A 23,597-nucleotide genomic window follows, 5' to 3' on the forward strand; every position below is an offset into this window, starting at 1 on the left:
AAAAAAACATAGAAAATTGAGCTTCAAGTATCAGCTGGTGGCATTAATAAGTTTCACCATTTCTATATCACATTAAATCACTTAAATAGAATGTTTCCATATGATCCTGTTTGATCGTCTGATTTCTGATATACTTTTGCTGAAAGAAGATCAAGAACTGCTAGTATTTGACAAATTCAATTTCAGCCTGGAGAGGCCTTTTATTGTATTAAAATCATGAGTGTATGCACATAAATATATACAAATGCAAACATAAAAAACAACTTAAGGTGTGTTTTTCTATATTTTCATTTTGGTACTTACCCTAAGAAATGCATCCAATGCCCCATTTTCCATGTATTCTATTACAATCATGACTGGTTTTCCTGAAAGAAATCAAAGTACATTTTCTTTGAGAAACTGTAATAAAAATGGACTGCCTTTTTTTTGATAAAACATGTTATTTCTTTGAAGGACTGAATTGTCGAGACACGAGTATTTCAGAAGCCTCCAGCACTGTTTTTGAGCTCTAATAAGTTCTTAAATGTCTGCATGGAATGTGGTCATGATTCACAAAATTAAACTGTACAAATCAAAATGTCAGTGTGTTCTCCTGACTCCTGCTGTGTGAACAGGACTCGGGAATAATGACACTTCAGATAATATAAAAGGACATAAGAAACCTTATCTCTCTGCATGGTCTTTGAGGCTAAATGAAACTAGAAAAATAATGTATTTCAAAGTACTTCATCTTTTAATCATGCACGCATCTTAATTTTTTTCCTCAGCTTGTAGCATAAAGTAGGCATTGTTTTAGTTAGTTACGCATCAGGAGAAAATCCATTAGGATGGTGCAGCCTGTTTATAATTTAAATCTTTGACCATGAATAAACTGAAGTAATTTCTGCCATTAGGTTGTTATCTGACTGACAGATCTAGCTGCTGCTTACCTCTGGTAACGACCCCTTCTAAGTGAACAACATTAGGGTGGTCAAATTGTCCCATGATGCTCGCTTCACACAGGAAATCTCTCCTTTGCTTTTCAGTGTAGCCAACCTTCAGGGTTTTTATGGCTACTGCAACATCTCTCTTGCCAGGAAGCTTTAGACGCCCACTGCACACTTCACCAAACTCTCCTAAAATGAAGTAGATCAGGACGAGATTACTCTGACTATAACATCAATATTCTTCACAGGCCTTTATTCAACTAGCTGCTTAAGTGTGTGTTTAAATTTAACGTATGAATATTCATATTTTAAATGGACTTCTTAGGAAGACAAAGTCAGGCACATGCTCTACATTAATTGCGGAGTGAATACATAGCAGAGCAAACACATGAAGTTAAACTAATCTACTGCACTGCTATCTCAACCTTTGTAGAACACTTCTTAGTAATTCGTTGCTTTTTTTTTCAAAAAACAGGAAATAAAAACAAAGTTTCTTTCATAAGAAAATAATATTACAAAAATACTAAACCAATTTCTAAGCAAAAGTATCTTTCTGTTCTAGATTTTTTCATAGCTATTGTTAGATTTTTTTTTCCTTTTAAAAGGCACTTCTTTCAAAGCTGCTTTTAATTTAACATTGTTATGGTGTTAAATGAAGCACTACATTATTACTTTCAAGAAGGATAATTTACTTTGCAGATTATGAAATGAAAGGTGTGAATTATAATATTTTTGTTACATTAAGCAAACACAAGCAAATGCTGAAATTCTGTAAAAGGTTCCTAAATTAAATGATAATTGCAACTTGAAGAAGCATGTGAAAAAAATGGTCAAACAGCTTGCAAGAATTAAAAAAAAAAAAGTCTCAGCAACCATAATTTAGGAGATAAGTAAATGGACTCCACTGGACAGGAAAGTTCTTTGACATACATGAGATGTGGGGCTCAACGTCAATAAACATGTCTCATTATTATTTAGACTGCAAAAGATTTAAGGACTGTCCCTTGCCTCACAGCAGTGTCAGTAAGGAGAAAAAAGGGAATCCCTATTCTGTAGCCAGAAAGAAAAGTTTCTTGGGACATTCGGAAGAATACGGTGCTAACATAAATTTACATCAAAGAAATCAAAATACTTCCTTACAAAAAGGAAAGATTCTCTGCAGAGTATCTAGTAGTCAGGCAGTTTGCAACTTTATCTGGATTATGGGAGAGGAGGAGTCAAGGTCCTCCTTCAAATCTAGTAAAATCTAACATTTACCTCTAGCATACCTTTGGAATGTCTTAACATTAAGCTACTGAATACAGAAGTATGCAGACACCCCTACATTTAAGACATGTTTTAGGATGAGAGCTAAAAAAATAATGATAGAATTAGGAAAGACTGACATAGACTGATTAGAAAATCCTTTTGAGATATAAGCTGAAGTCCTGAGAAACCTGCTGGGGTAGGAACAGGCAGTGCAGAGAGAGTTTGCTTGGAAAGTGCCTATGGATGTAGACAGATTCTTAATTGTCCAAATTTATAAATGCTAAGAAATCTTGTTTGAGACGCTATCACTGTTCCAGTGCTACTGCTTTCCTGACACTCTCAACAGCAGGTCTCACTTAACAACAGCACCTGGGCCTCACCTCAAGTCCAGAAGAGTACAACTTTGGCCAGACCATATTTCCTACCGACTTGTCTGGGCAAATCTTCACTTAGAATTGCCAGTTTTGCAAATCTCACTGGAGATGACTGCATGTATAACCAAATTCCTCTCTCTCTGTTTTATGCTAGCTGAATTAAGGTTAGCTTCAATCAACTCCAAATGCCATTGTTAACACAGTAATGTATCTAAGCTAATCGGGCCGATGGAGGGTGTTGTTCTTACCTGAACAGATGAGGCATTAGGCTCAACTATACTCAAGCAATGAAGTTATGGTATTAACATCTAAGTCTCAGCTATGAATATCATGAAGCAGGAACATATGAATTAATCAGCTGATGGATCACTCATGTCCTTAGATTAGTGCCTTAACCTTCCTCCAGCACGTCATTAGTGATGTGGATGACTATTAATGAATCCACTGAAAATAAGACATGAGTATATGTATGTATTTATATGTGATACTTCAGTGCCAGGTAATTGGGATATTTGGTATGGAAGGCACTGAGGCTTAAATCCTTTCCAGCTTCTGAGATTTGATTTTGATTGATTTCCAGAAGCAGATCACTCAGGCAAATCAGGACAGTATCCTAGCCAAATAACTTATTTTATTCCCAACAAAGTAGTATATTTAGCTGAAATGTTGCCCAAAATGGACCCAGAAAATGTGACAAGGGTGTGAACGCTGCACAGCTGACAGCCACTAGCTCAGCATGTCAACAAGGAGCAGGCTACAACAAAGGATCTGCAATATGAACAAAGACTCAACACACTGGGTGCCATAATCTGTATCAGACAGGTGGTCACAGCAGGATGATAATGAAAATGTTGGCAAGTAAAAAACATAACTCTCATGCAAACTGAGCACAAACATACTTGCACTCTACTTGTCTGATAGAGACATGGCACTACTTAACAGCTGAGGTGACCAGCCTTGCTGGTACTCATTGAGACTGCCAAGTGGCTTTTCTGGTGCTGTCACTAGCAGTAACACTCTTCTTTGATGTACAAGTTTCAGCTGCTTCTTTTACTCTTTAATGTTCTGTTGTACCAAGATTAGATTTCATTTCACTCCACATTCAGAGGTTAAAACCATTGGAAAAAAAAAAAAACCCTACACAATATATTTATACCACAGTACTTCTAAATAATTTTCTTCAGAATGATCACTGACACCAGTTTTTTTCTATCAGTTTTACTAATTAAAATAAAAAAAAAATAATCTGTCAATAAAACTAACATAGTGGATTTCTTCTGCTATAACACTGAAAATATTTGTGTCTTAAATGGGATCCTTTTTGCAGGCAAAGCATTTTCAGCATTCTGCTCAGAGGGCTTCAGAAAGTCCAACTGAACAAATCATGATGTTCTGAACTCTTGCAATGCTGATAGTTTTTCTAGCTCAAAGCAAAAGATAAAACTGTAATTTTTCTGCACTAATCTAGATTTTAAATCTTGTATACTGCATGTTTATTAGAAGAGATGTTGCCATTCTAGCATAACAGAAAATTACTAGGGATTCTTATGTTCTTACTCATCTGAAATAGTAATTTTCTCAAGCAGTGTTGTTAATTACAACGGTACACATCCTTGATAAAGACATGATTCAACAAGAGTGAGGTTACTTTAAAAATGTGAAGTCTAAGTGTAAAGATTTTTCTGCTAAAACAGCTTAAGTTAGGGATCTTTAATCTTCTTTTTTTAAAATAATACTGCACTGTGTAATTTACAGTCATGCCAAACTACAGGATGATTTAAAAAGTATTCTACTAATACTTTTATAAAACAACGGGAAAGCAAAAGAACATTTCCTCCAGGAATCCAAAGTATCTGATATTTTTCTTACCCACAGAAATTTAATTTCACTACATAGAGTAGTGCAATAAAAATGTCACGTATCTTATTAATGCAAACAAATGAAACTGCTTTTTTAGAGCATGAACACCATGGCTTAAGTAGGTGGTAGACAGTTCAAGAGAAAGAAAAGCAATGTAATGCTGGTGAAATTACAATCAGTCACGAGAAGTTAAACAATAACTTTTTGTATTCATAAAATATCAAAAAGAAAAATGGCAGAACAGAAAACAGCCTTAGGGAAGATTTTGTTATACAGAAATAAGACCTTCTTAGTCTGCACGTAAGATTTTGTGCTGAAGCCAGTTTTCCTTACACACATGAAGAAAAAATGAGAGGCCAAAAAACCTTTTTGCAACAGGAAAGCAAGGAGAATTTGTAATCATGCCTAACTCATTTACTCTGGCAGTAAATAATAAACGCAAAATTACTTCCCCCCCCCCCAAAAAAAATGCATTCTAAAGAGCAGATAGAGAAATTAGAAACTCACAGCCCTTCACTGTCAAGCAAAACCCTTCATGTACTTATTGGTGTTTTTCTGCGTCTGTTTTCTTCTTTTTTTGCCTGTTTGTTTTCACATTTTAGAAGCGAGTGCAGCTTCACTGCTCTTAAACACTCCGGTGAATGCACAAAAAGTTCTTCTGTAGTTGAGGTATAATTATTTGGCTGTCATTATGATGTATGAGTTTCTATCCTGGCTAAATGGAACAGTTGAATAAGGAAGCCACAACAGCCTTACCTGCACCAATCACACGCTCAATTTTAATACAAGAGGCATCTAGCTCCTTGGCGAATTGATGGACAGCTCTATTTGGGTCTTCGTAGGTTTCAGGGTCAATGTAGGTTTTGGTGCCTGGAAATTTAACTGTAATGATGTAAGAAAGCATGACTGTGATGAAGCAAAGGCACTTATTATGCAGTCAGCCCAGGAATTTCATTATGCAGAGTGCTTCTTGGAAGAATGAGCCTGCTTTCACAGTGTCTGAGTCAGCTGCTCCAAGAGGCAACTTAGGTTTAGGAATCATCTGCAAGCATGCTGACACAAGTGCACAATCCCAGCTTTAAAAATGACTAACATTAGCATTTTCACCTACTCCCCCGAGTGAAAGAGTAAACATTAAATAATATTCAATGGAACAAAACACAAGGCCTGAGTGAGAGTAAAAGTAAAGTAAGATGGGGGGAAGCTATAAAGGAGGTGAAAATTTCTTATCTGTGTAAGGACAGCTCACTCTCTTTTCCCAGCTTGAGTAAACAGCATTTCTTTACATTATCTCTCTCTTCTAGGGGGATTTGAAAGGCTCCTCTACCTACTTCAATTTGCTTAAACTACTGAATGTATTTCCAGATTCTGGCAGTAGCCAAGTTAAACAACACTTAGAGTTTATATCCTTAGGTGAGTGTCTTGCACTACAATATGAACATAAGAAACACTTGTAATCAATGTATAAAGGTTATGGAAGGGAAAGCAGAACCTGTGGAACAATTATTACTTCTCCCAACTACCTAAGTGAATAAAATGCAGCACCTAAAATTCTGCTCCCTCATTTTCCAATACAGCTCTTAGTGTAACTCAAGACAGCATAGTGCTCTGGCCAGCATGCAGTATTTCCTTTTCCTGCTGATACAAGAAAATTATTTGCTCTTCTTTTAAAAGCAGAAACTTCTGGTGAAAGTAGAGCAACCTGAAAATCTATTAACCAAGCAATTTTTATGAAATTAATTTGGCTTTCAAGGATTACAGTTCTCGATTTTAATTAAATCAGCAAATTAAAACTCAATATGGAAAAGCAATAATGTTCCAGTGCTGGTTGATGCACTGATATACATGAATTGGATCAAAAGTCAATACAAAACATAAATTATTTATGGTTGCTCTGTAATCTCTTAATTGATCGTAAAATATTTTAAATATAAAAATATTGAAAAATAGCTCAGTAGTCACATGTTTTTACATGTCACATTACATTACTGACAAAACTAAACAATCAAAAACTCGTAAGCAAGAAAAAGCTAAAGTGATTGAGGAACCTAATGAATTTGCATATAGAAAAATTATTCAAGATTTTGCCCAGATGTTATTGCTTGGGATACTATGTACTTAAATAAATATTCTTTCGATTGTATCAACAATGCTTCAGAGTTTTAAAAATATAAATATTTATTAAAAAAAAACAACAAAGAAAAGAGAATAAAACAATAGATTAAACTTCTATAATAATGCTTTCAGGCAAGTAGTTGGAGAATGAGACATCCTCATTGTATTTCTAATAAGAGGCCTGGATTGGAGGTAACCTTGTGAATCTCAAATGGTCCTCAGATGGTTCTTTATTCAGGTTGTCATAAAACATTTTGACAGGCCAAGGCTATCACAGAATACCAACACAAAACAGTGCTGGAATGGATTTGAAGACACTGAAGGAGAAGCTAGGAGGAAGCAAAATGTAAATTTGAATTGCTTTAGTAAATTCCTCCACTGTTTTTAATCTTTAAATGTAGCACTTGGATCACCAAAAATTCAGGTGGATAGAAGTAAAAGATATGATATTCTATTAAAAGCAGTACTTTAAAACTCATTATAAAAATAGCTACTTGCAAATTTTGTGTTAAGTGTTTAAGTTTTTGAAAATCCAGTGTGGTGTCTCAACATGTAAGAAGGTAGCCTAGCAGTCCTGGAGCAGAAAGACACCATAATACTGTTCACAGCTCTGTAAACCAGTTAACGAAGCACCATGTTCCATCTTCTTCTGATTATAGGTATCAAACAAAATTAAATAATAGGCTGTCAATCAACAGATGATTAAAACATGTCTTGGTAAAAATGACTTACATTTGTTGCTATGATTTTTAAAAAATTGTGTATGCTAACTGTCCTGACTGATTTTCTGGATAACCAGAATTCTCAAAAATAAAATAAGAGAAATAAAGATTTCTCACAATTTCTGTATCAGCTATTAAAAGTTAAATGTCAGCTTTCATGTTAATTTGTTTACACTATCACTATCACTTAAACAAAAACCATAATAGATAACGGAGATGAGGTAAGGGATTATTTACCTAGCATACTCCCTTTGTTTATATGCTCAAATATAAGACTACACAGTTGATCCTTTCCTTCAGGGGCTTAATGGGGATTTAAAAAGTGAAAGCAGTAGCTCTTCTGAAGATGTGAAAACCTCATAATGTATCTGTGAGACACAAATTTCAAAACTATCACTCCTACATTAGCAACATTTAAGTCACATCAGGTCTTTGATGAACTCTTTAAATCAGCTGTTCTGCAAAGTGCATGATAAATAAGTCTTATCCCATTATTATTTTCTACCTTTATTGTACAGATTAGGAACTGATTGACAAAAGCTACAATGTTTGTGATTCCAGAACACAGTACAGTAGTGAAACAGCTAATCTTTCTTTTCATTATATATATTTTAAAGAATGCTGTTGTAAATATTGATGCTATTGCATTTAAAGTAACGGCAAACAGCTTCTGAGAATTGATCGAGTGATACAGTGACTGTCACTTTCTTAATCTGAAGTTTGCATATGGTAAAGATCATATAATTATTTAGTCAAAGACCTCACAAATACTGCATCTCAAAGTAATCATTAGGACAGTATAAAACATATTCAAAGCAACCAATCAAAAACACTTAAAAAAATGGTTATGTAAAATGTGTATGTAAAAATAAAACTGTATGAGCAATGCTGACTTAAATCAGCATTCTTTTTCTGTAGGTCACATTTTTACAGTGGTTAACTTTTCACTTGCTATTTACATAGCATTTTTGAATTTCTTTAAACTTTGCATTTCACAGAATGCTATTTTAGTATTGCCTACAGTAATGCAGTTGGGAATTTTTGAAAGGGAGAAAAAAAGCAGAACACTTACAATGAAAGTAAAGCTCTTCATCCCCTTCCTGATCAGCTTTGCTATAGCCACAATGCCTGAAAAGAAAGATGTCAGTTTTACTGGTAAATAATGATTTACTTCCTCACATCTGATGTCCTGACAACATCAGTTCTTTGGGCTGGGATTTTTAGGCCATGAGCATCTAACTCCTGTAGGCCCTTTGAAAGTTTGAGCTATAATTCTCTTGACAGCAGAGGTTTAAATAAATCATGAACAGTTGTAATCAAAAGGCTTTTGTATCAAATACTAGTTGGGACAGGTCCTAAAGAACCTTGTTCTTGTGAAAAGCTTCTATGGATAAAACGGAGGATTAAAGAACTTGAAAGTAGAACACAACTTTACATGAGGGTATTCTTAACCTTACTGTGCCTCTTTTTCTTGAATGCAAAGTCATTTAAAGGCTGATCAGATAAAGTGTCTGGCTTCTCTGTGTGAGAGAAACTAAACAGAAAGAGGAATTTTGAGGAGTACAAGTAACGTGCTAAGGGTTCCTTTTACAGCACATTCACATAGCACTGAAAGAGCACCTTGATTTAAGAGTGTCTTGCTAACGTGAATAAACTGTATAATTGATAATGAGATTTAAACAAAAAAATATTCTTAGTAACCACGAGTTCCATTTCATATTTGCAAATTAACATCCTAAATGTGCTCATGCCTATGTAAGGCACAGTACCTTCGCCCAATGATGAATCCAAACACCATGAAGACCAAAATGATGGTTCCTGCCACAGCAACTACAGCTATGATAATAACAGGATTCTGTTCGCTGGAAACAGCAGTGGCTGCAAACAGGGCAAAGAGCAGAGATTAGCTTAAAATTATTTCATGCAAAAGAGCTGCAAAAAATTGAATCGACCTTAATGAATTGCAGATGATGAGTTTACTTTTTCAGTTGCCTAAGACTATTAAACTGATGCAGTTAATATAATGAAAGGCCTCTATCAGAAATTCATCCTGATGCTGATCATCAACGGGGAACAAAAAAGAGCTATGCTGTAATTGCTCAAAGTGGTACAACCATTTCCTGAAAGCCAGCATCAACCATTTCAACTTGCTGAAAGCCAGCACCAACCCCCCTGCTGCTGCATCTTATTCTGCTCTGCTCAGTGATTTACACCTTCCTAAAAAGGAAGACATCCCCAAAAAGGGAGACTGTAAGGTGAATGAATACTGAAGCGCTCCACTTCTAGCCTCACCCCTAAAACTGGTTGAAATTACTTTGATGATACTAATAAGTGGTATCTGAATTTTTAAGATGAAACATTATCTATTAACACACAGACTTAGTATATTTCTCATTACTATTAATCATTATAAACTGTTATTATCATTTAAAATTTGTTTCTGTTAGCAATGAAAAAGTGTTTCCATACACACAAAATGGAATTCTCCATGCTTCAGAGACTTTACATGCTAAAATAGCCACACACTATTGCTCTTTTTATTCAGTTATGCTATTGTTATTAATATATGCAAATGTATGCATGTCACATTAATTTAAACTGAGGGTGTAAATACATAGCCTGAGAAACCTCAAAATTTGTTAAACGTTGTACTTGCCACCCAATTAATGAGGGTAGCCCTATACTCAGCTGCTTTAAATGAGCACAGTTCTACTGAACTTTATGGAGCTACGCTTATCTATAACAGTGAGGATCAGGCCTGGCCCAAGAGGCTGAGAATAGGAAGAGACATCAGGCAATGATAATGAGGCAGGGACTATGGAAGTGTGAGGCATTTGAAAGCAGCAGAGGTTTAAAAAAAATACTGACAGCTTATTAACTAACCTGTAGATGGTATGTTAATGTAGTTAATTGATTAAGTCCTGTTAGTTAGATGAAGATTTTATGAATTCCACAGAATCTTCCTCTTGCAGTTTTCATACATTTCTATTGAAACAAATACACTAGTCCTTTCCTTGCTGTATTAGGAGAAGTAAACTGATCAACATCAATCTGCTTCCCCCCTAAAATAACAATCCTCTGGCTCTGTTAAACAGCATAAGAGAGCACCTCTGTGTTGAGAGGAAATTTCCTTCTCCCCTAGTATTATTTCCTAAAGAAACTTCATAATTTCTCAATGTTCTACACAATGCAGGCGAGGAATATCTCGTTATTCATACTGGACCTTAAGTGAAAAGAACAAATGTTTATTTTTGAGTTAAGTATAACCTCCTGAGATACTGAGATCATCAAGGTGCTACCAAAGGCCTGCACATATCCCATTTCTGCAACATTCAGGAAGTTATTGTACTTTTGTACAGGAGTATATGGGCACAAGTGATACAATTCAGTTCTTGTGTAACATTGACTGCCCATCAAACAACACAGCCTCAAGCATAGGAATGCTGAGTTTATGCAAAATTTCCTAAAACTTTTTTGTTTCTTCTTATAACTCTTGTGGAAGCCTTACTTGGAAGTCAAGAAGTAGCACCTTATCCCAGTGGATAGTATGTGAAGTTGTATCCATCTAACAGAGTCTGGAATAACACCCACTTGAGCTTGTCACCTAATCTAGCAGCCAAGTTGAGTGCACAGAGGTTGACATATGTGAGTGGGTTGCTCTGCATAACTGCCTCAAGATTTTGGATACCAGCACATTCTGGAGGCAAGCCGAGGATGTTATTTGGGCTCTACAAAATGTCGGGGGCAGAGTAAACTGTCCAACTGGCAAGACAGGTGGGATGTAGTTCATGACGTACTTTTACATATTTGGAAAAAAAAAGGTCTGGTTGTGGGCACGGTTTGGTAAGAATCTAGTGACAGCAGTCTGAGACATCTGCCTCTATTCATGTATGTGTGCTGCTTCTCCGGTTTATGTTATGAACTCATGCTGTCACTTGGCTTATGTGCAATTCAGATTCTGACTTCTGGAATGGGGTCTGGTAGAAATAAAGATGCAAGAGTATTGTGAGAAGAAAGATTTTGGGGTGCAGATGGCATGGTTGCCATCCAGTGGTGTTGCCACAGTGGCAGTGGCAGGGAAACATCAGCAAGACAGAGAATTCTGTCCTTGCCACCATTTAAGCTGTGCTCGGACTCAGTAGGCAAGAGAGGGAGCAACTACAGGTGACATCTAATCTGACAGTGTGATATCTGTTTATCCAAAGGAATGAAGCAGTGCGTACTTTAAGAGTCAAGACTACGTTCTAAGTACATGATTAAAGGGATGAGGAATGTATACCCAAGTATCTGAAAGATTAAAAAAAAAGAGATTAGCTGTAAAAGCTGTGCTACTTCTTCATCAACATTTTTTCATGCAGGCAACCTGAAATGTATGAGCTGCAGAAAATACTTGATGAAGTGAACAGGAAAATTTCAACAATAAAGTGACTTAAGGTATCTTTCAACTAACTCAGTGGATCAAAAGGTAAAATTACCACTTAATTGGCATTCTTTGGATGTGTATTTTCTTCCTTGGGGACTTAATTCTCTAATAAACAGCAGTGGTTTCAAGAACAAAATGCAATTATTCAGATACTTCATTCTGAGACAAACATAGCGTAGAACATAAATGCCCTGCCTTCATAAAGCATTTTTGCTTTATAATGTTTCTTTTATTTTAGATAAATATGTATATACTGTCCAACGTATGAATATGTGTATGGATACAGGTATTAAATATGAATATTTTACATATAAGGTTATATGACAAACATAGTTTCTCAAATACTGAGAAGTGGCCACGCAGTTTTGATCACAACACAAAAACCAACAGCACCAACTAAGAGGTGCTAAACAGCTGAAATACCAGGTGAGACTGGGTATGCAACAGGGCTAGCAAACTGTGATGGTTGAGCACTGTCAGTATATATATTTGAAATACCCTGATAGTTTTAAAGCCACATTCAGAAAGTCACTGGAATAAGGAGAAAACAATGCCTCTTAGCTGTAGTGTAACACGTGCTTATTGCTTACTTGTGCAATGCAGTATATTTCACTAAATTTCTTCTTATTAAATGTTAATACAAGCCTAATTTTATTAACCTGCCAGATCTGATAAAACTACAAATAAAATATGGGAAACAAAGATTCTTATTTGCATGAGAATTCTAAAATAATTTATTAAGCTTGCTATCTTTTTACTAACATTTTACTTATTTCTGAAAATTATATATGGAACGTAGGAGTTGCTTATCATTGATGGGAAATGCATCCTTTAATCTCCTCTCAAGAATACTGAATATATGCCACTTTTGAAATTTTCTTTTGTGAAAGCAGATGACATAGAATGTCAAAACACAAGGCTAGCCTTTGACAAGAGAAAAAATCTTGTGCACATACTGGCCATGTATATACTGATTTATATGTATTTTCTCATCACCCGGACTGAGAAAAAGGGTACATGATGCAAACGGTTCAGTGATACATTTTTTCTAGGATTTTTTAATATTTCATAAGTTAATCAAACTCCAGTGAAGATACTAGATTTCTTTAAAGCTTACCTCAGAAATGACCTTTGCTCATCTTAGTGGCTCCTAGTATGCTTACACGCAGTAAGAAAATACTCATGTAATTAATGACATTTTGGGGAAACATTTTAGTCAAATAATTTTAAATATGTATGGTTAATTAGTAGAAATCTATGACAGATTGTGAAAGCCTTCAATTTTTTTTTAATTACTTCTATCTGTAACTCAGAATACTGCCTATGTAAAGAACACTACAGAAGGAAAGCATGCTATCAGACAAAACTAATAACATTGGTCATAATATTTTACTGCTACTTTTTTTTTTACTTATGATAATCACTATTTCAATTAAGTCTATCAGGTGTGTGCTATTACTTCTTATTGATAATTTTCATATCCTGTCTGGAAACAAGACCTAACTACTGTTTTTTAAATATACCCACAAATTCAGGCGACACCCAGCTGCAGTTAACTAAGATGTAACTGTGTGTATCTGCACCTTAGATATGCTGCATAAAGCACAGAGCAGAGCTGGTATCGGAAGCTTTTGAACATGTAGGCTATGTATTCTCAGCTCCAAATCTGGCTGACCTGTTAGACACGTCAGCTTGAACCAAATTACTCAAACCTAAATGACCAAATTTTCTACCAGGGACATGGGCAGTTCTCATCAGCTACATCATGGCTACCAGTTCCCACTGGTGCAAGAGTTTCCTTCTGAAGACTCAAAATGTGAAAGTATGCATGAACATAAATCTATAATGGGTGGTGAAAAATGCATCAATGAAATTTCTAGACTAACAGTGGTACATGTTTGGTTTTGGCACCAAGAAAGAGCAAGCTCTCCCAAAATATCTCCCTGCCATATACTTTGGTGCACTGTACAAGCAAGTTCATGCTTCGGTTTCATATTTTCCTTTGTGAGGATTTAAGGAGACTGCAGTTTTTGTTTTTTTTACACAGCTTACTGCTTACTACAAGAGCCTTAGAGAAATCTAGTGTCTTTGAAACCTCTATTTATAAACCAAAGTGACGCTCAGCTCAGAAGACAGTAAGAACAGATATATATCTGAAGCAACACATATGTAAACAAAACTGTATAAAGGTTTTTGGTTTTCTTTCCTAGAAAATTACAGAGGAAAAAAATGTCCTGGAGAAGCCTCCATTGGCTGAACCTGCTCTTCCTTTCTCTCCTCAATAATGAAGAATCTAGCAGTGTTACTCAGCTCATATAACCTCTTGTAAGAAGGGAATAGATGTGTGCTCAAATAAAAACAATATAATTTTCTCTGTTTTAGATAGGCATCAGAAAAAAAGAAACAGATGTGACAAAATTAATGGCTAGTTATGAGAGTGCAATTTCTAGTTCAATGGTAAAATAACTAATTGAAGTTCATCCTTCAAAATACAATGACAAAATCCACTCACATATAATTTCTTTTTTTTTCTCTTCTGATTTTAATAACACTGCCCATGACTTTATAATTTTTTGCACTACTTAATTTTTTTCTGAAATTTCACATAGATCCAAATGTTTACCTGTGGCTTCTTCTAGTGTGGCAACATCCAGTCTGGGGCTATAATTTCCATAACCAGCAGCAGTAAAAGCACGAATCTGGAAAACATATACTGTTCCTGGTTTTAGATTATTAATAGAAGCTGAAGTGGACTTGGTTTTTACTGTTGAATAGGTTCTCTCCCTTTGATCCTGGAAACAATTAGATAAAAGATTTAAATGACATTCACAGGTCAGATTTTATCACATCAGCAACTGACAGCCATCCTGGGTAGTTTATTTCAATTTGTTGAATGCTTTTTTTTTCTCATCATAAAAAATAAAGCATACTCTGTGGTGTATTACAAAATACTGCCACTGCAATGAGGAGGTCTAAGTGTAACATAAAATTCAAATGGGATGCTTATGTTGTTACTCATAAAAATCTAGACATAAAATGATCGCTTCTTTGGCTCAGATTACATTTTGAAATTACGATGGAAAAATAGCTTTAACACAGCTTTCCAGTGGGAGCAATAGAGTTAACAGTTCAGGGACAGGGCTATCTGTTACTGTATGGTCAGAACACATTCTGTTCTTAACTTGCAACACCTTTAAAAATAATAATAGTGCTAATGTTTAATGGAATGGATTTTGCACCAAGATCTGAGGTCTCTGACCAGAAGTTTTTAATCTTTTCTCTATCTTTTCTCAGGTTCTGACACTATGGCATCAAAAAGAATCCAGGGAGAGAAGCTCAGTACAATGCTCTCAAAATCTGAAGATTACAAGTCCTGTGAGTAACTGCCCAGTTCCAAGTGCTACAAAAGCTGTATCAAAGATATTTACTATATTCAAACAGTCACAGAATCACAGAACACTAAGGCTGGAACAGACTTTTAAGATCATTTAGTCCAACCATTCACCTGTCACCAATGTTGCCCACTAAACCATGTTCCCTTAGTAGCACATTTACATGTTTCTTGAACACCACTAGGCCAGTGACTCAACCACTGCCCTGGGCAGCCCATTTCATTGCCAGACCACACTTACAGGGAAGTTTTTTCTAATATCCAACTTGAACTTCCCCTGGCGCAACTTGAGGCCATTCCCTCTAGTCCTATCACTAGTTGTCTGGAAGGAAAGGCTGAAACTCACCTCTCCACAATTCCCTTTCAGATAGTTTTTCAGGTAGCTTTTCCTCCTTTCAGAAAGACCACTTTGAGTGGTCAGGTGCTGGAATGGGCTGCCCATGGAGGTGGTGGAGTCACCATTCCTGGGTGTGTTCAAGAAACATTTAGATGTGGTACTGAAGGACATGGTTTAGTGAGAAATATTAGTGATAGGTGGATGGTTGGACTGGATGATCTTAGAGGTCTTTTCCAACCTTGGAGATTCTATGGTTCACTGAGTTGTAGAGGGCTACAAGGTTTCCCCCAAGCCTCCTCCAGACTAAATGATCCCAGAAGTTGTTTTGGCTGAAGTGCAGGACCCAACATTTGGTCTTGCTGAAATTCCCACTGGCCTCAGCCCATCATTCCAGCTTCTCCAGATCCCTCTGTAGAGGCTTCCTAACCCCAGACAGATCAACATTTTCTCCCAACTTGGTGTCGTCTGAAAACTTCATGAGGGTGCATTCAATCCCCTCATTCAGATAATCAATAAAGATTCTAAACAGGATGGGCCCCAGTACTGACCCCTGTGGAACACCACTCGTGACTGATTACCAGCTGTATTTAACTCCATTCACTACCACTCTTTGGGCCCAGCCATCCAGCCAATTCTTTAACTTGCAAAGAGCATACCTTTCCAGGCCATTTCTGTCAGCTTTTCTAGGAGAATACTGTAAGAGACAGTGTCAAAGGACTTCCTGAAGTCTAAGTAGAGTACATCAACAGTTTTTCCCTCATCCATCAAGTGGGTCACTTAATCATAAAAAAAGATGAGGTTGGTCAAGCAGGACCTGCCTTTCATAAACCCATGCTGGTTGGATCTGATCCTGTGGCTGTCCTGCATATGCTGTGTGATCTCACTCAAGACGATCTATTCCAAAACCTTCCCTGGCACCAAGGTGAGGCTGACCAGCCTGCAGTTCCCCAGATCCTCCTCAAAATCCTTTTTGTAGATGAGAATCTTCATCGCATTCACGGGATTCATCACATTTAAATGATCAAGATTGTCTTTCAGAATAGACATGAGCAGCTCTGTTGACTTTCAGTGGCAAATGCAACCCTGACATGACCAGAGAAGCATGAGCCACATAAGGCAGTGCTAATGAGACAGATAGAGAGGGAAGGAATAAATCTGTAACTCATTTCAATTTGTCAGCTAAAAAATGATGGAGAACCTTCCCCTTTACAGTCAACAAAGCAGCAATGGCTTTTGCTGAAATACAGGGTTCAACAAAACATACATGACTTCTTTTCAGAGATTCACTAATGGCTTCTCCTGGGCCTTGCTCGCTCAGTCATCTGTGCATCAATTCAGCTAGCAACAATTTTTCATATCTTCTCCAAGAAATTTAAATCATCTGTAAGTGAGGACTATGGTGGAATGTATGTTGATATGTGAGAAAGAACAAGAATGCTTGAGAGACGAGAATCAAGCATAATAGCACTCATACAGGTTCACAACTTTAAGCCACATTGGAATTTCAGAGTTTGGGGTTTGAATCATAAATGAGGCTTATTTGCCAGTTCTTGAATTAAAAAAAAATAAATAAAAAAACAACAAAGAAGTAAAAATAACCTGAGCTAGAAACATCACAGACATTGAGAGTAATTCAGGAGGACTTCAGGAATTTTCCACTCCAGCTGTAGCCAGAAGGATGAGAGGTGAAAAAGCACCTATCAGAATATTTCAGAATCACAAAAAATCTTTAATTTGTCCATAAAAGGAGCTGAAAATTTCCAGATCTTGATTTTTTTTTTTTTTTTTTAGGGGGGGGGGGCTGGTGGGGGGCTCACACAGTAATTAAACAAAAAACCTGCCTTTCTAGTTCTTATCAAGAAGCTTATGATTCAAACTGATCTGCACTGCTTTGAAATGAAAGCAAGTTTTTTTTTTTTTTTTTTTTTTTTTTAATAGACTCACTGAATTAAAGGTTTAAATTCAGCATATCTGTGACTAGTTTTAGGATCAGGTTCATATTCTCTTTTCTTAATTTCACTGCAATAAATAGAACACTGGCAGGTCTCCTTCACTTACAAGAAAATAGCAATTCTTGTCTTGGCAAATAAAGGAAATTGGCAATGAATGTCTCCTGTTTGTTTAAAGCAGAATTTACATGCTATCAGTTATCATATTCGAGAAATATAGTATCTTGGGCAATTTTTTGTTTAATTTATTTTAACAGACCAGAAGCTGTTGTGGATATAAAATCAAGCAAAATTGTATTTTTTTCCCTGTGTTTGTGCAGAGAACAGTTTTGGTTTTGGCAAATATGCATGTCTTTTTTCATTCTATTTTGTTATGTATAGACATGCTTTGTGTGAGTGTGAGGGAAAAAGTCCTTTCACAGAAATGTTTAGCTAACTTTAAATATCTAATAAGTTTTGTCACAAAAGTCATCAAAGTGAACAACTAAAACTAGGATTTAAAATCAACAAATAAGCAATTTATTCCCTTCTCAATTCATATAAAGATCTATTGCTAAGAATTTTTTTGTAATTTAGCGCATAAAATTGGTCTGAATTTATCTGATTGCATGTTAGCTAGCAAGCTGACATGCTCTTGTTGATACAGAGATACTACTACTTTCTTGGTAGAGATGAAATATCTTCACAAGTAATCACAGAGAAGAATTTTTTTTTAATTTGTTTTTCTTTTTTCTCCCAGAATGCTATATAAAAACTAGGAATATGGTAATATAGGAATATGTGGATGAGCAACACTTAGTGCACGTCCTATAACAATCACGTAGCTGCAAATCCTGCCTTTACCCCATTTTCATCTTGCTTATAGTTGCATGTGGCCCTGCTTACGTGTTTGTCAGATTTTTTTTTTATTCTGGAGTACATCAAGGCTATCAAGAATGAAGGCCTAGACATTCTGAAATGAATGGCAAAACTCTGACTGACATCAATAAGACTGCAATTTCACTCTAACAGAAACAGAGATCACTTCATCTACAATAGAGAAGCAGCTGTCTGCATCAAGAGAAGGAGTGAAAAACAAATCTCATGTTCATGGATCTTTTTAAAAGGACAAATAAGGAATATTTATCAGCTGAAACTGTAGGAAGTGTGAAAGTTTTCAGGCCTTAAGCCTAAGCTGCTCAACTTAAAATGTAAAAGCAAATGCACTCAAGGATTGTATTTGATGCCTCATCTCAAGACTGGAATCACAGTTACACAGAAGGAAATAAAAAAAGGTTTAAAGACAATGTAAGGAAGACTGGAAAATGACAAATCTCACGGTAAAATATCCACAGTCCAATTCAGCAATGGGAAAATTGTAGAAAAAAAAAGGCTGATTTTGAGTGGATGGTTCACTTTTATTATAACAGAATACAAGATATGTAACATAAACTAGCAATAATAATTGCAGGGAAGCACTAGTTATTAATAGCAAGCAGAATCACTGTGACTTTGAAGAGACAGGGTAGTTGATAGCATGGTTATGGTTTTAACATAATTCCAGAACTTAGTGAGCCAACATGTCGCAAACAGTACATTGTTGTACATTACAGATAATCTATGCACTTACTTTCTCATAATACTTGATTTCATATTCAGTAATGACTCCATTGGGATGTTCTGGTTCCTGCCAGGAAAGCTCCACGCTCCTCTGCAGCACTCTCTCTTTCATTACTCCACTAACTTGTGAGGGAGCTGTTTGGACAAGATGCGTCAATAAATAATAAGGAAATCTGTTGGATGCTTAAAATCACATGTCATTACTGACCCACCCCATGCTGAGCCACTTTTATTAAGGTAAAAGAAAGCACCTTTTCATAGCTCACAATTCAAAGCTAATGAATATTCAAGCAGTATCCTATTACTGTTCATAAACTTGGAATGGAAATCAAATTGAAGTGCAAACAGCAAAAAAAGTGGCATTGTTGAAGTTAGTGCAATGCTGAAATTGAGATAGGAATAATAATTAGGTAAAAGAATTCTGATTAAGACAATGAGATAGCTTTGTAGATTGATTTGTGATAAGAATCTAAATAGTTATTGCATTTGTTTCAACAATACTTGTAAGAATAAAAATAAACTGTTAGGAAAAAACCTACATGCTTTATGCTGATTTCATGTAGTTGAAACCAATGCTGCTTAACAAACAACCTGCCAGACTATCTGATTACAGCACTGTTTAGTGTTGAAAACAACTTTGTCAAGAGACTAAAACCCCTTTTTTCCATTAGTTCAAATCTTCCCAGAACATTCTTTCTTGAGAGTTGAAGTTTCTATCTTTGGTTCTGGTAGCTAATGAAAGTCTGAGGTAATTTAAGAAGTAGAACTTACAAAATAAAGGGTCACTATATTCCTCTTCCTCAACTGCACACAGTCACACACACACACATGCACACAGTTTCCTAATAAACAGCACTCGCAATAAGGTGACATTTCAAATTTCTGAAAAGCAATCTACAACCATTATATAGTCATTGAATGTCATTTAACAGCAGTTATCAATTAGCATAATATAAGTGACTGAAAAAGTAACTTTCTTGATCAGCTTATCTCCTGCTTAATGAAAAAGAAAGTGGAGTTACTGCTGATGGGTCCTTCCAAAGAAATCCTAGCATCTTACTTTTCCACAAACATACATGCTGCATACAGGAATGTGTGCACAGAAGTTCTGTAAAATTATAGCTCTTTAAAAAACAGCTATAGCACTAGAACCATTCAGAACTTGTCCTTGTTCCTGTTCAATTTATTGGAAATAATTAAATAAATTTAAAGGGTGTAACATTGCTTACATAAAAGAGAGATAAAGAGAGAAGCTGACCCTCCCCTCCTCTGTCTAAAAAGAAACAGACATTTACATTTATATGAAACTGATCAAGTTTGGAGAGTAGATTCAGAAGACAGGAAAGTAAGCAAAAATAAGAGATACATTTATTTAAGTATCCTTCAAGTATATAATCTACAATTTTTAACAAACATAATGAAAATTTTAAATCTTTTCTTTTTCCTAGGGGAAAAAAACAGGAACAACTTCATTTCAGAACTACAATGCTTTCACTATATAAAATTACTCCCACTGGTTTCATACAGATACAAATACTGTTACAGAACAGGGATACTTTGCTGTATCAAGTAGGTGAAGTTCACTTTTATCATTCATCTCAAAATCTTATTCCAGTAATTCCCATTATAATATTCTTTAGCATCCTTATTTTGTTTAATTTAAAGAACACAGGAAGAAAAAATTAAGAACGCACAGCCCTTTAGTATTAAGAACAAAAACTTAAAGTAAGAATCTCTATGGCACAATTAAGATGATAATTCCCTAGGAAACTTAACATTTGATTTCTAGTTTCATATTTTAATTCTGTTTCTAACCCTTTTTATTATAACATGAATAGTCACAGAGGTTTTAAAATTAAATTTATTTACATTTCACTAGAGGCTCCAAGAGTCCATGAAAATTAAGAATAGAAGCCATGCGTGATAATTTTCATTATAAACTATTAAGTCACATATTCAATATAATCAAAGTTGAAGACCCTTTAATGTAGGCTGCCAAACTAATAAAATCATAAAATTGTGTCATGCAAACACCATGGGCTGATAAAGCCTTCCAGAGTCAGGATCTATCACTTCCTGCATACTCTTTCTAAAAGCTTAGAGAATTTTCATCCTCTAATTAGAGTATATATATTCTTTTTTTTTTTGTTGCAAAGAGAGAGGAATGTGGAATGCAGCAAAGTTATTCACTCTGTCTGATTTTCTGTACAGTAGTTAACTAGTTGTCTTCTTTATCTCAATAAGTAGCACAACAACTTAGCTGAATTTCAAGAGAAGTCATTATGTTTCATGTTTAATGTTACATCTCATACAGATAAATGTTTTCAGACTGTTAATTTTACATTTTTAGATGTCCCAAATTGTTAATGTTCATACTTCTAATGAAACAAATTTATATTACCTATATCACTAGAAATTGTTCTCATCATTAACTGCTTTTTGTTTTAGATTATCCAAATTTTTCAGTTGGTCAGAGTATTCCTTTTGTTTTTTTAAGCATTCAAGTAAAATGAACTCGCTTCCTCTAGCATTAGTTAATTTTGGACATGTGGGGAATGAACAGCAATGTGAAGAAAGAGGAACAGAAAGAAGGAAGATGTTGATAGGGGAAGGGAGATATACTGTACAAGACTCCCACTTTATATCTGCACAAAGCATATCACCATCAAATTCCACTCTTAAGGGATTTACATGCAAAAGAAAATCTCAGTGAATTATTAGCATTGCAAGCCAGCATGCAAAGTCTTAAATAAATGAGCTGTATTTCCTGATTATTAATATTCTTTGCATTTGAGCATGATCAGATTAAAAGTTATTTGTTTGTTTCTTTTTCTTAGCCTAAATATTCTGCTATATTTCAGTGGTAGAAGAATCTATAATAAAGCAGAAGAGAGCTCAACCCTGCAGGCTGAATATGTTGGCAGTTCTGACCTTGAGCGTGTGTGTTTGTGAGGCTCTGAAAATAATAATGTATATAAGTCCTATATTGCATGATATTCCTAAAATGCACTAAGTTACCTGAACTTACTTCATGTCCTACTTTGAGCCTTGACATTTGTTGGGGGTACACCAGCCTATTGCTACTGGAAGGAAACCTTAGTGAACCGGAGCAACCACATAAGAAAATTAATCAATGGTACAGGCTAGACACAGATGCTGTCTTTATCCTGCCTTTTTCGTTGCATTTCTTAATGCTGCTTAATGAGAGTGTATAGGTCAGAAGCATTTTATCCTTTATTCTAGTATAATCATTTCTACTACTTCTCTAACAAATTTGTTCACGATGAAGACATATCTAAGGACCCAGTTCAGAGTAACTTGAGCATGCATAATCCCTAATGTATCTTTACAGGTTACAAAGAAGCATCACTTGTCTCCGTCATTATTTCCATAATATATTACACCTGGGGATACAGGCTGTTCAAAACATCATCTGCTATCAACTTTGTTTCTGATATACCTCATCTCCTCTTTTTCTCCTTCTTGCTGACACAACATCCAATGCATCAAACACACACAGCCTCTCAGGACTAATAGGAGATGTACCTACACATGCTGCATAAGGAAGTACTTCGAGAATGACAGGCCCTCAGCACACTCATTCACCTTTTCTAAATGCTTCAAATATACCATTCAGCAAAAGGAAAAATTGATTTTTCACTAGGTTTCAACATCACAGCCACAGAGAAATATAACTCTGCTGGGCTTTACTGATAAAGCCTTCAAGTTATATAGATTTCAAGCTCGTCATCTTTTCCAGATCAAGTTATTGAAAAAGTTAAAACAGAGGTGTCAAAAAGAGCAGGATATTCCAAGAAAATATTATGTTCCAGAGAGAATTTTGCATCTGGTAGACTGTTGTTTTATATTCATATGGCTAAGCCAAGCATATGGTATATTATTAATATCTGCAAATATTCATGTACAGAAAACTGCAGTGATTGTTTTGGAAGGCATTGCTTTTAGTCCAGAGTTATGAAAAAATATTATATCATAATATTGCTCATGCTTTAGCTCTATCCCTAGCTATTCTCTCTTTCTCACGCTTGATGTTTCCCTTTATCCACAGTATACTTTCCAAAATACACAGACAGATACAAAATTAAGACTTTTGCACATTGGATAAATATACATATACATATATATGTAGCATAAAATGCTAAAACAAAACAATATAAACTGAAAAATGAAAACATGTGAAGCTGGACTTTCTACATAAGCAAAGTTAGGTATTATGTGCCAATTTCTAGCACAAAATCAGCCCTAACACTGTTTTCAAGAAAAAAAATGAGTAGTCAGCAAAAGAAACCTACTCAGCTATTTCTCTGAGATTTCTGCAGTTCTGCTTCATGAATGTGTCTCAATTTCATCTGGCAGCATCAGCCATGGAAACTTTTCATCTCATACCTTTTTTAAGCTCACTATAGAAATAGCACATCTGAGTGGTTAGTAGCTCATGTCTATAAAACAAACTATTTACAACCCTCCAGGAATATAGGTTTAAAGTCTAGGGTCTCATGTTATGCAGAAAGGCTCCCAAATGAAGGTGAGGAAATCACATCATCACAGAATTGTAGGGGTTGGAAGGGACCTCTAGAGATCACAGAGTCCAACCCCCTGCCAGAGCAGCTCCCTAGCCCAGGTTGCACAGGT

General features: G+C 35.6%; 1 protein-coding gene across 4 annotated transcripts in view; it reads right to left on the minus strand.

Annotated features, from left to right (window-relative positions):
- Positions 1–23,597, minus strand: part of EPHA7 (EPH receptor A7) — a 156,334-nt gene that overhangs the window by 22,345 nt on the left and 110,392 nt on the right. For 3 of the 4 annotated variants that reach the window (XM_065731030.1, XM_065731032.1, XM_065731031.1), the window contains exons 6-12: positions 18,955–19,079; positions 14,292–14,460; positions 9,015–9,123; positions 8,318–8,373; positions 5,165–5,290; positions 930–1,115; positions 304–365 (exon numbers count right to left, since the gene is read on the minus strand). In XM_065731030.1, coding sequence (XP_065587102.1) covers positions 304–365; positions 930–1,115; positions 5,165–5,290; positions 8,318–8,373; positions 9,015–9,123; positions 14,292–14,460; positions 18,955–19,079 — 833 coding nt within the window. The remainder of the gene's footprint in view (positions 1–303; positions 366–929; positions 1,116–5,164; positions 5,291–8,317; positions 8,374–9,014; positions 9,124–14,291; positions 14,461–18,954; positions 19,080–23,597) is intronic. The other variant, XM_065731029.1, reaches the window with a different exon arrangement.

Source organism: Cyrtonyx montezumae, unplaced genomic scaffold (assembly GCF_038088225.1).
Source record: "Cyrtonyx montezumae isolate F1298 unplaced genomic scaffold, pur_monq_1.0 scaffold_13, whole genome shotgun sequence".
In the NCBI taxonomy this organism is placed as follows: Eukaryota; Metazoa; Chordata; class Aves; order Galliformes; family Odontophoridae; genus Cyrtonyx; species Cyrtonyx montezumae.